A 13,374-nucleotide genomic window follows, 5' to 3' on the forward strand; every position below is an offset into this window, starting at 1 on the left:
CCAAAAAAGAAAATTTCTGTATCTAATTTCTTCATTTTGAAGTATAGTTACGTAAGCAACTTGTTTGCCAGCATGTTTGTATAATGAATCCCACAGAGGTCACATTATTTTATATTTTTTAAAAATACTTCTTGATTCCTTATATTCCTTCTTGATATCCTTATATATTAAATAAATTATATTTAGCTATACTTACCATCACGAATTTAGATGTGACTATCCTCTAAACAATATCATCATAGTAATTTTATTACTTTATTGTTCTTCTCTGATTCTCAAGTTTCTCCTATGTCGTCCATAATGTTTTTCATCAAAGTTGTGAAGAACTTAACATAAGAAAACATTCTTGATTAAATTATATCCATCTGGAAATTCTGGGATCACTTTCAGGTTATGAAGGTGAAGATAGTTAAAATACTTTTTAACTGTTGTCATGTGGGTCTTACTCAGGCCCTGATCCTTAAATGCTCAGGTTTAACTCCACCTTATTGTTATCTCATGGTTTTATCCCCTTCCTGCTAGTGCCAAACCTGACTGACTTATTTTCATTTGGCTTTCTGATTGCTATTAGTAATTGCCAAAATGTCAGTAATCACTGTCAACAGTGGGCCAAAGTTGGACCTTGCAAGTAGAGAAAGAACAGCAGGAGATAAAGTAACATCACAGTGTCATATTTAAGAAGCTCCATTCCTTTCACATGTTGCTTCACATAAGTATATGAATTTGGATAACATTACTTGTAATTATAATGATTCTAGTTAATATGTTTTGTGCAGTATATGTGTATATACAGATATATTTTTATATGCATATGTTTTTCTAAGTTTTTTAAAGCACTAAAATATTCTAGTTTTTTTTTTAAACAGGTACTACAAACTAGTTGATGAATTGATTGATGAATGCTAACTTTTCGCCTCAAACTAGATTTTCTTTCAAGTTGATTCTTTTATAGCTTATAAAAAATACTATAAAGCCTTAGTCACTATATTTATCATTTTGTATTTAAGCATTTTCTAGTTTATTTGCATGGTACTCTTACTTCTGTTGTATTCTAGAATTGTTGATGAATGATACCAAGAGGCTGGTAGGAATCTAAATAATTTGTGATAATTAAGAAACCTAACCAATTTCAAGAAGAGCCCCATATCTTGTGATGATTCATTGAACCTTAATTTTTGTGTCTTAATCTCTCTAGCTGAATATATTCATTTCTAATAACTCAGCATCATAAGCATTATTAATACATTCCTAAATTACCTATAAGTAGTTATGAAAAAATACCTTTAAGAAGTTTGGGTTTATACTTTTCTTATTGTAAAGTTTTAGAACTTCCAAAATAACTTTAGTGTGTCAGTGCATTGTGTGTGTGTGTGTGTGTGTGTGTGTGTGTGTGTGAGTGTGTGAGAGAGAGAGAGAGAGAGAGAGAGAAGAAAAAAGAGGTACTCATTAATGGTAGAACTGTGAACTTGTAGGATCTTGTTAGAGAACAATTTGAATAATGCACAGTAAAAGTTACATTCGTTACATTCGTAAGATTTTACCTACATAAAGTTTTTCTCTAGTATGAAATCTCAGAATGAGAATGACACATTCACAGAGTTGGAAACGACCTCAGTGGCTATCCAATTCTGATATGTCTATATCTATATAGTCACCAAATGTATCCATGAAGTTATCATTAAGCCTTTGCTTAAAAGACGTAATGAGAGGTAACCTTCAACCACTCAAAGCAATACTATTTATCATTAGAAAAAACTAATTGCCATTAGGGTTTTTCCTTATTATATCAAGGCAAATTTGCATTTAAAATTTCACTCATTGTTCCCAATTCCACCCTCTGGGGTCAAAGCAACCAAATCTAACTTCTTTACCATACCTGAAAACAGCTATTATATCCCTTTGTAAATTCTCTCTTCTCTAGCCTAAATATTCCCTGTTCTTTCAACTAATACACACGTGGCCATTTGATATCCTAAATTGCCCTCTTCTAGGCACTTTTAAGCTTATCCATAACCTTGCTAAAGTGTGGTACCAAGAATTAAATTTCATTTAAAACAATAGAAATTTAAGGCATTGGTGCTCTTTAAACTTTTGTCTGTTATACTTAGCACATATACAAGTTTTAGTTACCGTTATCATCTGAAAATCTTTTCTGAAACTGTATTTCGTTTACTTGTACCAATTTTAAAAATTGTTGAAATTTTCAAAATATGCCAGTTATCACTCATGAAGAAATCATGCCCTGATTCAAACATAGAAAACAGAAAATACCAAATAGACTACTTTCTACAACTACTTTCTACAGCATAGAAAGTAAAGATAAAACATACTAAAACTTGATTCAGCTTACATTTTTTCACTGTGAAGAGATAAATGATTCCTAAACAAGTAACCCATATAGTTAAAACTGAACATTCTAAAAACCATTGTAATAATTTGCTTACCATACTTCTTAGTATCTTCCCAAGTTAATATTAGATTATTTTGAAAACTAAATTATTTTATCCTTGAAAACATAAATTGAATTCATTTCTATTTTACATCCTTGTCAGGTTTGGAATTAAATGCTATTTCAGTATATAATTGGGGAGGATACTGGACATAGGCCATCATGTTGAGAGCATTACTATATATCCTTTCTTGTAGTGGTTTTATATCAAGATTTTCCAAGAGAGGTTCAGGTAGTTTTTAAGGGTTTGCTTTGGAATATGTAGAGACATTAATGGCTATATAGAATGCTTGTGTTGAGAAAGGTCTTAAGTAATAAGGTCTATTCAGAAAAGGCAAGAAACTTTGGCTAGTTGGAAGAAAAAAAAATGAAGACAAGTACCAGAAGATATAAAGAGAAATATTTTCCAAGAGTAAGGCAGTCACTTAACACCTCGTTATTAATCTATTGAGGATAACCATATCAGTTTATCCTCTTTAGTCCAGGCTTTATTCTATTTCTTTTTTTACAGCATGGCTGATGCCCATATGGGAGATAATTGTACATAAAATATTATTTTGACTGTTTTTATCTTTTTTCCCCTTTTGTTTTGCTTCTTCCTTTGTCTAATATGTGCATTTCTGTTACCTGTTTTTACTGTTTCTATGGACTATTCAAAACACCTTCCTGTAGGAAGTTAGATAGACGATGGCTATGTGCAATGCCATTGACATTGATATTTGTATGACCTTTTTTTTCTTTCTTTAGAAGGTTGGCAGTTATCAAATATTAGGAAAACAAGTGCATAGCCTGAAGATAAAATTTCACACGCAGCCAGGAACTGAATCAATTCAGCTACAGCTACAACAATTTGGTTCTTTCCTCAAAAAAACACTGTTGCACTGGTAATTAGGCTAGTGACTTATAATTCATAGGAAATTCATTACTAAGCATTGATAATGTGTGTGTGTGTGTGTGTGTGTGTGTGTGTGTGTGTGTGTAGTTCCATACTTAGTTCAAGAGGGAAAACTTTTATGCCCGAGAAAACTGAGTGTACATATCATTATTCATCTTTATCATTTTTTCCCATGGTTTCATTTAAAATATTTGGTTAAAGGTGACTAAATTATAAAAATACTTCAGAAATATACATTATTATGTAAATGTCAAGTATTTATGCTGTTTCCACTGATACGGATCCATAATTTGATAGTAAAATTATGAGCCTTGAGGAATTTTGTTTTCTATGGCTTATGCATTTTAATTGAGTTTTTCTCATTAGTTAATTCATTCTTTTCAAAACTTTTATTAAAAGATTAACATTGAGCATGGATACTAAGCATTATTAATAACTTGCATGTAAAGTTAATTTCAGTACACAAAATGAAATACAGGATTCTTTATTTTCCATTCATTATTACACTCTTTTTCTTCACAGTATATACCTATTCTTCTGGTTCTCTTTTTTTCTTTTTTGCATTATTTCATATAGATTTTTCCAGATTGCTTTATATACTTCATACTCATTGATCTAAATTGCATTATGGTATTTTATTACATTCATGTTCCATAATTAAACTATTCCTCTATCATTTTATATTTACAATGTTTCCAGAGGTTTTTGTAATTACTTATGATATTGCCATGAAAATCTTTGCACAAGTAGCTCATTTTTAGTTTTTATAAAGCTTTCAGGGTGTGTTCTTAACAGTGGTCAAAAGTAATTGGGTTAAAAGGTATGATTATTTTTTTTTAACTGTCACATTGCTCTCTAAAAATATTCCACTAGTTTACATTCCACCAATTATGGAAGAGCATCACTCCATAACTGTGCCAATGTTGAGTTTCTGTCAGTCAAGTGAATAAGCATTTAATAAGCACCTACTATGTGCCAGGCACTGTGGTAAGAGCTGGGGAAAGGCAGAAGACAATCGCAACCTGGTAGGGAAGACAAGAAGCAAATAAATGGTTGCAAACAAGCTGTAGATAGGATAAAAAGGAAATAATAAATAGAGAAAAAGCACTAGAATTAATTGGAGTTGGAAAAGCAACCTTGTGGAAGGTGGTATTTTAGTTGGGACTTAAAGCAAGCTGGGGAGCCAGGAGGTAGAGATGATAGGAGAGAGCATCCTGGCATGAGGGACAGCCAAAGAAAATGTCTGGAGCCAAGGGATAGGGAGTATCTTGTTTATGGAATAGCAAAAAGGCCAGTGTCACTGGTTCGAAGAGTATGTGGGCTGAGAGGAGAGAGTAGAAGGGTGTAAGGTATAAGAAGAATGAATAGATAGAAGGGGAGGAAGAATTGAGTTAGGTTATGAAGGGCTTTGAACACTAAACAAAGGATTACAAAATTCTTTTTTGTTGATCCTGGAGGTGATAAGGGGCCACTTGAGTTTTTGAGTAGAGAAGTGACATGGTAAGACCTATACTTCAGGAATATCACTTTGGCAGCTGAATGGAAGATGGACTGCAGTGAGGAAAGAATTACGGCCAACAGGCTTTTGTAATTGTCCCGTACCAGCACCTAGGTAGTGCCACTATCAGAGGAGAGAAGGGGGAGTATTTGAGAGATGTTGCAAATGTGAAATCAACAGTCATTGGCAACATTGGGATAGGGGCAGTGAGAGATATTGACGACATGATACCTAAGTTGCAAGCCTGGGTAACTGGGAGGATGGTCAACAATAATAGGGCGGTTTGGAGGAGAAGTGGGTTTAGGGAGTTCAGTTTTGGACATATTGTATTTAAGATGTCTACTGGACATGTCTGAAAGGCAGCTGGAGATGCAAGACTGAATGTCTTGCAGAAATCTTAGGGTTAGATTTAGGTAGATTTAAGAATCATTAACATAGACATTGCAATTCAGTCCACGGGAGCTGATGAGATCATCAAATATAGTATAGAGGGAGAAGAGAAGATGAACCAAGAGAAAGCCCTGTTACCCATGCTTAGTGGACCTGACTTGGATGAGGATCCCCTGTAAAGGAGACAGACAAGGGGAGGAGAACCAGGAGAGAGGGGTGTACCAAAAACCTAGAGAGAAAAGAGTATCAAGAAGAGAGCAATAAACGGTGTCAAAAGGCTGCAGAGAGTTTCAGAAGAATGGGGATTGAAAAGATGACATTCTTAAATTAACATCAAAGTAACATCTGTATTACCAGCTTCTCCCTACATCTTTTTAGCCCTTATCACACCATGCCTGGGCCACCAAATTAGCTTTCTACAATAACTGGGCTCAAGTTTCCTTCTTACATTTTCTCCAATTCTAGTCTAACACTAGATAAACTGTCTTTAAATATGCACTTTTCATTATTTTATTCTTCTATTTACTAACCTTCAGTGATTCCTTGTTGAGCATAGGAGAGTATTAAAACTTGTTAACCTGCCATTTATTGTCCCAGCCTGCTATTCAAAACTTTTCTGTGTTTCTCAGCATAAATTCTACTGCAAGAAAGCTGATTTACTTATCATCTCAAATCCATATTGCTTTTGTGTCCTTGATTTTAATATTTATACTACTTGTAATTCTTTTCCTATCTTTATCTGCCTGCCTAAATTGTACCTGTCATTCAGGGTCTAGTTCAGATATCCACAAAGCTTGTTCTTACCCCCTTTCAATAAAGGAATGACTTTCTCCTTTCTCTCCTTTCACTTGTTGTTTAGTGTTTATTATTCTTTATATTGTTAACTTTTGATATGCATGTCATTTCAGAAACTAGATTGGAAGCTCTTTTGGGGCAAAGACACAGTCCTTCTTGTATTGTGATTTGCATGTGGTACTTTCTCAAAAATCATCTATTGACTGAAGGAAAGTCTTTTTTTAACTACTAAAAGCCATTTGTGCTCTTCCTGGAAAGAGGATTTCGGGGCATCAAGAGCAACAGTTATTACAGCTTCTTTTCTTTTAGTTCTTTTTTCTTTATCCAGCTATGTATTTTCTTTCCTTTATACTAGAGTATAATATAACTTCATTTTGTCAAATTTCATCATTGTAAAGGTTTTAAATTTCTATTTTGAGTGATTTGTAATATTTACTATCTACTTAGCAAAATTACTTTATAAACAAGATGATAAAAACAATTGAGATGAACATTTTAAATACAATCTGATATGTAATCACTAACTAAAAATATACCACATTATTACTATGTCATACAAAAAGCATTTTTCCTTTTGTACATGTACTAAAACTCAATATGTAATTTCTTAGTGTTGGAGTGTAAATTTGTTAAAGAAGAATGTTTGAGAGGAAAGAAGCAAAAAGATTTGGATAGTTTGCCATTACAAGAGAGTTCATAACAACGATAGATCTTTTAACTTTGACGGAGAAAAACTCACCTCATTAAGGGGGTTAATCTTAGAAGTTAATTTAATAAATTAACAGATTTCTACATGTGTATAGGTACATAATTATTCTGAGTTTTGTACTGTTTCCTGCTAGCCTACATGAAGCATATCAGTAAATTTATCATGGATAAGAAAACATTTAGTGTTTCAACTTTAGAAACTAATACTTTTCTTATGGATTGAAATCTCCAGTTAAAGATATTTAGTTCAAAAATTATTTAAAATGAATGATTTAAGTGCTATAGTAATGATTAAATGTAATTTATTTACCTAAATTTTGCTTATATGCTTCTATGTGAAGTAAAGGAATCTGAATATTTTTAAGATTTTTCGATCACATGTACGTCTTAAATTAAAAATATTTAAAGAAAAGTAGCACTCAGTATATTAATAGATAAATGCACAATTTTTCATGTAGAGTTGTTAGAATGAAGTATAAAATGTGAATGTGTTTTCCTTTATTATTTAAAAACCCATGCATTTGTAATTTTTCAACAGAGCACACCTGTGACACCAGTACCACCTGTTCAAGTACAGGGCCAGCATAACAGTTCTCAACCATCTCCATTCAGTACATCCAGTCAACATGGAGAACAAATGAAAAAACCTGGACAAAACTTCATGTGTCTGTGGCAGTCTTGTAAAAAGTAAATGGCTGTTTTGTTTAATATACAAAGTGTTCTATTAGTGTTAGAAGTGTTCTATTTTCAGAATGAGCTTATAGTTAAATTCAATTTTTGAATGACTCAATTTTTTTTAAGAGAAACTTTTTTAGCAAAAGAATTTTTATTTTAGAAGTGATCACTCTATAAATCTAATGTAAACAAGTACATTTTAAATTAGGGGTAAAACTCTCTTCCTGATGGATATAGATAAGTTATGATTTAACATAATATTTGTATGTAAAAGAACATCTTGGTATATGATAATTATAAATGTTTCAACATTTTAGAAGTCTCTTGAACATTTCTATAAGTTAGAAGCCACCTTTATTGAGTTGCCATGGGGAGAATGGGCTTGACAGAAAATTTCAAAATGATATTGATGAATTAAGGAGCCATCTTAATTCCTGAGGGAAATACCTTCATATCAGTTCATTCTTCAGAAACAAACTTATAAAAACTTTAAAAAATGTTTTTCCTCATATGCTTTTTTTTCCCAGTTAACAAGTATTTATAGTCCTTCCTTCCTATCAAGACCCACCCATTTTCCCACTACCCTACCCTGACTGAGGAAGAAAAAAAAATCCTTGTAAATATTAGTTATCGAATAACAGCTATTTCCATTGGTATTTCCCATTTTGCAACTTGAACATTCTTCATCATTGGTCCTTTAGAGTTGTGGTTGGTTATTGCATTGATCAGACAGATCTCCAGTCTTTCAAAGTTGTTAGCACACGCTGCTTAGCTAAATTTTAACAAAAATTATAAGCCAATCCATTGTCACAGTAGTTTAGATTTAAATTTTCTATGTCAAACTCTAATTTATGGTGTTTATCCAGCATCTGCCATAAACTCCTAAAGAGAAGTCTAATTTATTGTAAACCTTTTGTAGAGACTTGTTCAAGGACTGTGATTGTCAGAGTGTGAACTGGCAATCACTGATGTTTCTCCAGATGATCTCTGGGCTTATCTTTTATAGTGTTAATATTTCTAGTAAGATGCTGTTTTTTTCTTTTGTTCATCATGTGAATATATGTAATGAATCATTAATGAATTTATCTATAGCTTCATCTATGACTTCAGAAACATAGTACTGTTTTGTTTTGTTTTTTAAACTAGAAAGCAGAAGTTAATGAGGACCTTTTTATATCTCGAAGTGGACAGTGGATTGAAAAGTTTTGAGAATAATTTCTCTAGGGTGCTATAGTTTTTTAAGAATAATTTCTCTAGGGTAGTATATAGTACTGTAGTACCTTGGGTCTTCTTATATCCCAAAGTGGACAGTGGATTGAAAAATTTTGAGAATAATTTCTCAAGGGTACTATAGTTTTTAAATACAATTAATGAAGTTTAAAAGTTTGTCCCTTTTCATTAATAGAATCACACTAGAGAATTTTAAGTGTACAGAAATGAATTATTTTGTGTCATATAATATAACAACTTGAAAAAAATTTCATAAGGACAGATTAAGTAGGAATATTCTCCTAGTTTTTTTATTGTCTTCAGGGGATAGACTACAGATGTGTAGTTTTCCTATTGAAGACTTGGTCTTTTGTCATGTTTTTGTTGCATGTTCCTCACAGGATAAATATGAACAAGAAATTTTCCTTTTTCAGTAACTGCATCAAGTACTTCACAGCCATGGAATTTGTCAGTTTATTCAGTGTTTCTCTATAATTTTAAATAATAAAATAAAACTTATTTAGACCTAGCTAGTTTAAGAACTGCCCTTCAGAGATATCCCAAGGAAGATATCCCTTTTACTTAATGAAATTTCAGTTGAAAGTATATATGTATCTTTTTTAAAGCAACTTCTCATGTTCCCAGAAACTGGGGACTAAACATACTATCTCTTTCTTTTTTATTTTGAAGTGCTTGGTACTTAAAAGCTAAAAGTAGCTGTTTGTGCTCTATTGCTTTCATGTGACTAAAAGTGACTTTCTTCTCTTTCTATACACATAAAGTGACTAGTGTATGTGGTGCTGCTGCTTTTCCTCACATGGTACAGGATAGCATCCCTTACACTCAGCCATCATTTTTTTTAATCATGATAGATAGTTAGATAAGAAATAACAGTACTAGTAAGTGATCCATGTTGCTTCAAGTTATTATTCATATTGGCTTTAAATTTCGTATACCTACTTTCTTATTCCTTTGTTATCTTACTAGGGAAGGGAATAAGCATTTATATAGTGCCTACTCTATGCTGGGTACTCTGCTAATTATTTCGCAAATACTATCTCATTTATTCCTCAATACAACCCTGTGAGGTTGGTGCTCAGTTTTATAATTGAGGAAACTGAGGCAAACAGATGTTAAATAACTTGCTCAGGGACATTTAGCTAGAAAATGCCTGAGGCCAAATTTGAACTCCAGTCTTCTTGACTCCAGGCTTAGCATTCTATCCCCTGTATCACTTAGCTTCCTCTTTTTGAAAGATACTATATGAAAGATATTTCTTCCCAGTGGGAATCTTTTCTCCAATATCCAACTCTTGAGAGAAAACTGAAATTTGAAAAATTGTAAAGCTTTTTTAAAATTCAGTTTTAAGTTCTGAAATTTTTCCAGTATCCAACCCATTGAGAAGACAATTACTACAGAACCCATCACAAATAGGAAGTCATGTGAAACAATTTCTGCATTAGCCATGTTCCCCACCCCCTAACACACCACCCCCCCCAAAGGCAAGGAAAAAAAAAGAAAAATATGCTTCAATCTCCATTATGAATCTCAGTTCTCAATGTGGAAGTGGATAGTATTTTTCATTATGAGTCTTTTGGAATTGTGGATCATTGTGTTGATCAGTTATTAAGTCTTTCACAGTTGATTATTTTTATAATATTGTTGTTATTGCATAAATTGTTCTTCAGGTCTGCTCAACTCAATTTTTCATCAGTTCACATAAGGCTTGCTAGGTTTTTTTCAGATATTCCCTTTCATTTCTTACAGCACAATAGCATTCCATCAAATTCATTTACCAATCTTTGTTCAGTCGTTTCAGTAGTATCTTCACTCTTCATGACTCCATTTGTAGTTTTTTGGCAAAGATACTGGACTGGTTTACTATTTCCTGCTCCAGCTCATTTTACAAATGAGAAAACAGAGATATACAGGGTTAGGTGACTTGCGCAAGGTCACATAGCTAGTAAATGTCAGAGGCCAGATTTTAACTTGGAAAGACGAGCCTTTCTGACTCCATGGTGCCACATTGGTGCATCTTGTTTAGCCATTCCCCAACTGATGAGTTTCCAGTTCTTTGCCACCACAAAAAGAAGTGCTATTAATATTTTTGTACATATGGGTCCTTTTCTTCTTTCCTTGATCTCTTTGAATTATAGACCTAGTAGCAATATTGTGTGTTCAAAGAGTATGCACAGTGTAATAGTTTTTTGGACATAGTTCCAAATTGCTTTCCTTAATGGCTGGACTAGTTCACAGCAGTGCATTAGTGGATCTATTTTCCTACATCCCCTCTAGCATTTGATATTTATCTTTTATGTCATCTTAACCAAGTTGATGGTTGTGAGGTGGTACCTCAAAGTTATGTTAATTTGCACTTCTCTAATTATTAGTGATTTAAAACATTTTTTTCACATGACTGTTGATAGCTTTGATTTTGATGATTTATCAGTTGGGGAGTGGTACTAAGTTCCTATATATTTTACAAATGAGACCGTTATGAGAGAAACTTGCTGCAAAGATTTCCCCCTCCAGTTTCCTTCTTTTCCTCTTTTAGTTGCATTGCTTTTCTTGTGTGTAAAAGCTTTCTATGCAATAAGAATTATTCTTTTTACCTCCTGTGAACCTCTCTATCTCTTGATAGAGAAATGAAATCTTTCCCTATCCAAAGATCTGCCAGATAATTTCTTCTCTGCTCAATTAATTTGCTTATGATGTCACACTTTATGTCTAAATCATGTACCCATTTTGAGCTTATCTTGATATATAGTGTGAGATGCTGGTCTGCCAGAATTCTTTCCAGTTTTCTCAAGTTTTTCTCAGATAGGGAGCTCTTGTCCCAATAGCTGGGATCTTTGGGTTTATCAAGCACTTCTGTATGCATTGTACCTACTATGCTACATTGATCAGCCTCTCTATTTCTTATGCAGTACCAAATTTAGATAGTATTTTTGTTATATTGGCTCAACCTACCCATGAACAATTAATATTTCTCCAGTTATTTAAAACTGTCTTTATTTGTGTGAAGAATGCTTTATAATTATGTTCATGTAATTCTTGTATGTGTGTCAAGACAGGTAGACAGTCTTCTCAAGCATTTTATGCTATCTGTAGTTATTTTCAATTTTTTTCTTTCTGTCTGATCCTATTGGGTTTTATTGATAATATACAGAAATGATGAGGCTTTTTGTGGATTTATTTTATATCTTGCAACTTTTCTGAAGTTATTAATTGTTTCCATTAAGTTTTTAGTTGACTCTCTACGGTTCTTTAAATCATATCATTTGCAAAAAGTAATAGTTTTGTTTTGTCATTGTCTATGCTTCAATTCTTTTTTCTTCTCATATTGCATAGTTAGCATTTCTATTACAATATTGAATAATAATGGTAATAGACATCGTTGCTTCATCTCGATCTCATTGTTCTTGGTTTTAGATAGGTAGTACTTCACATTTTAAGGAAAGTTAAGTTTATTCCTATGATTTCTAGTCTTTTTTTTTAACAGTTATGAATGTTGTATTTTGTCAAAAGTCCTTTTTGTGTCTATTGAAACAATCATATATTTTTTGTTGTTTTTGTTATCGGTATGGTCAGTGATGCTGACCATATAGTTAATTGAACCAGTCCTACATTCCTGATATAAATCTAGCCTGGTCATAGTTACAGTCTTTGTGCTATATAGGCTCTAATCTCCTATTTAAAGTTTTTGTACCAATATTAAATTAGGGAAATTGGTCTTCAGTTTTCTTTCTGTATTTTAGCTCTCTCTAATTTTTAAGTATCGATAACTATTTGTGTCATAGAAGGAACTTGTTAAGACTCCTTTTTTACCTATTTTTTCAAACAATTTATGTAGTAATATTGGAATTAACTTTTTTAAGTGTTTAGTAGAATTCATTTGTAAATCCATCTGGTCTTGGGGTTTTTCCTTAGGGAGATCATTTATGGCTTGTTCAGTTTTTCCTCCCTAAATAGGATCATTTAAGTATGCTATTTCCTGTTGTGGTAGTATGTGCAATTTATATTTTTGTTAAATATTCATTGATTCAAATTGTCAGTTTTATTGGCATAGTTGGACAAAATAGTCCTTAATAATTGCTTTAATTTCATATTCATTGGACGTGAATTTACCCTTTTCACTGTTTATGCTGGTAATTTGGTTGTCTTCCTTCCTTTTTAAAATCAAATTAGTCAGTGGTTTATCTATTTTATTGCCCCCCCCCCCCCGAAAACTAGCTCCCTTTATTTGACTTCAGTGGTTTGGTTTTGTTTCTAGTCTCAATTTTATTAATCTCACCTTTGATTCTTAGGATTTCTATTTTGTTGTTTAATTGGTAGTTTTAAATTTGTTGCTTTTGTAGTTTTTTAAGGTGCTTACCCAAGTTGTTGATCTGCTCTTTTCCTCTTTTATTTATTGTAAGTATTTAGAGATAGAAATTTTCCACTGTCATGCTTTGGTTGCATCCTACAAATTTTGATATGTTGTCTCATTGTTGTCATTATCATTAATGAAATTATTGTTTGTATGTTTTGTTCTTTGACCTGCCCATTCTTTAGTATTAGATTATTTAGTTTCCAATGAATTTTTAATCTGTGCTTCAAAGGCACTTTATTCAATGTAATTTTTATTCAGTTATGGTTAGAAACATATGTACTTAAAATTTATCCTTTTCTGCATTTCTTTGTGAGGTTTTTATGACCTAATACATGGTCATTTTTTTGAAGATGCCATGCACAGCTGAGAAATCCATATGCTCC

The 13,374-nt window shown here is 32.5% G+C and overlaps 1 protein-coding gene across 1 annotated transcript in view; it reads left to right on the top strand.

The window, feature by feature from the left end:
* ARID2 (AT-rich interaction domain 2) overlaps positions 1 to 13,374 on the top strand; it is a 208,469-nt gene that overhangs the window by 175,767 nt on the left and 19,328 nt on the right. Inside the window, exon 16 of the mRNA XM_027858933.1 lies at positions 7,274 to 7,422. Coding sequence (XP_027714734.1) covers positions 7,274 to 7,422 — 149 coding nt within the window. The remainder of the gene's footprint in view (positions 1 to 7,273; positions 7,423 to 13,374) is intronic.

Source organism: Vombatus ursinus, unplaced genomic scaffold, assembly GCF_900497805.2.
Source record: "Vombatus ursinus unplaced genomic scaffold, bare-nosed wombat genome assembly UNPS02013950.1, whole genome shotgun sequence".
Classification (NCBI taxonomy): Eukaryota; Metazoa; Chordata; class Mammalia; order Diprotodontia; family Vombatidae; genus Vombatus; species Vombatus ursinus.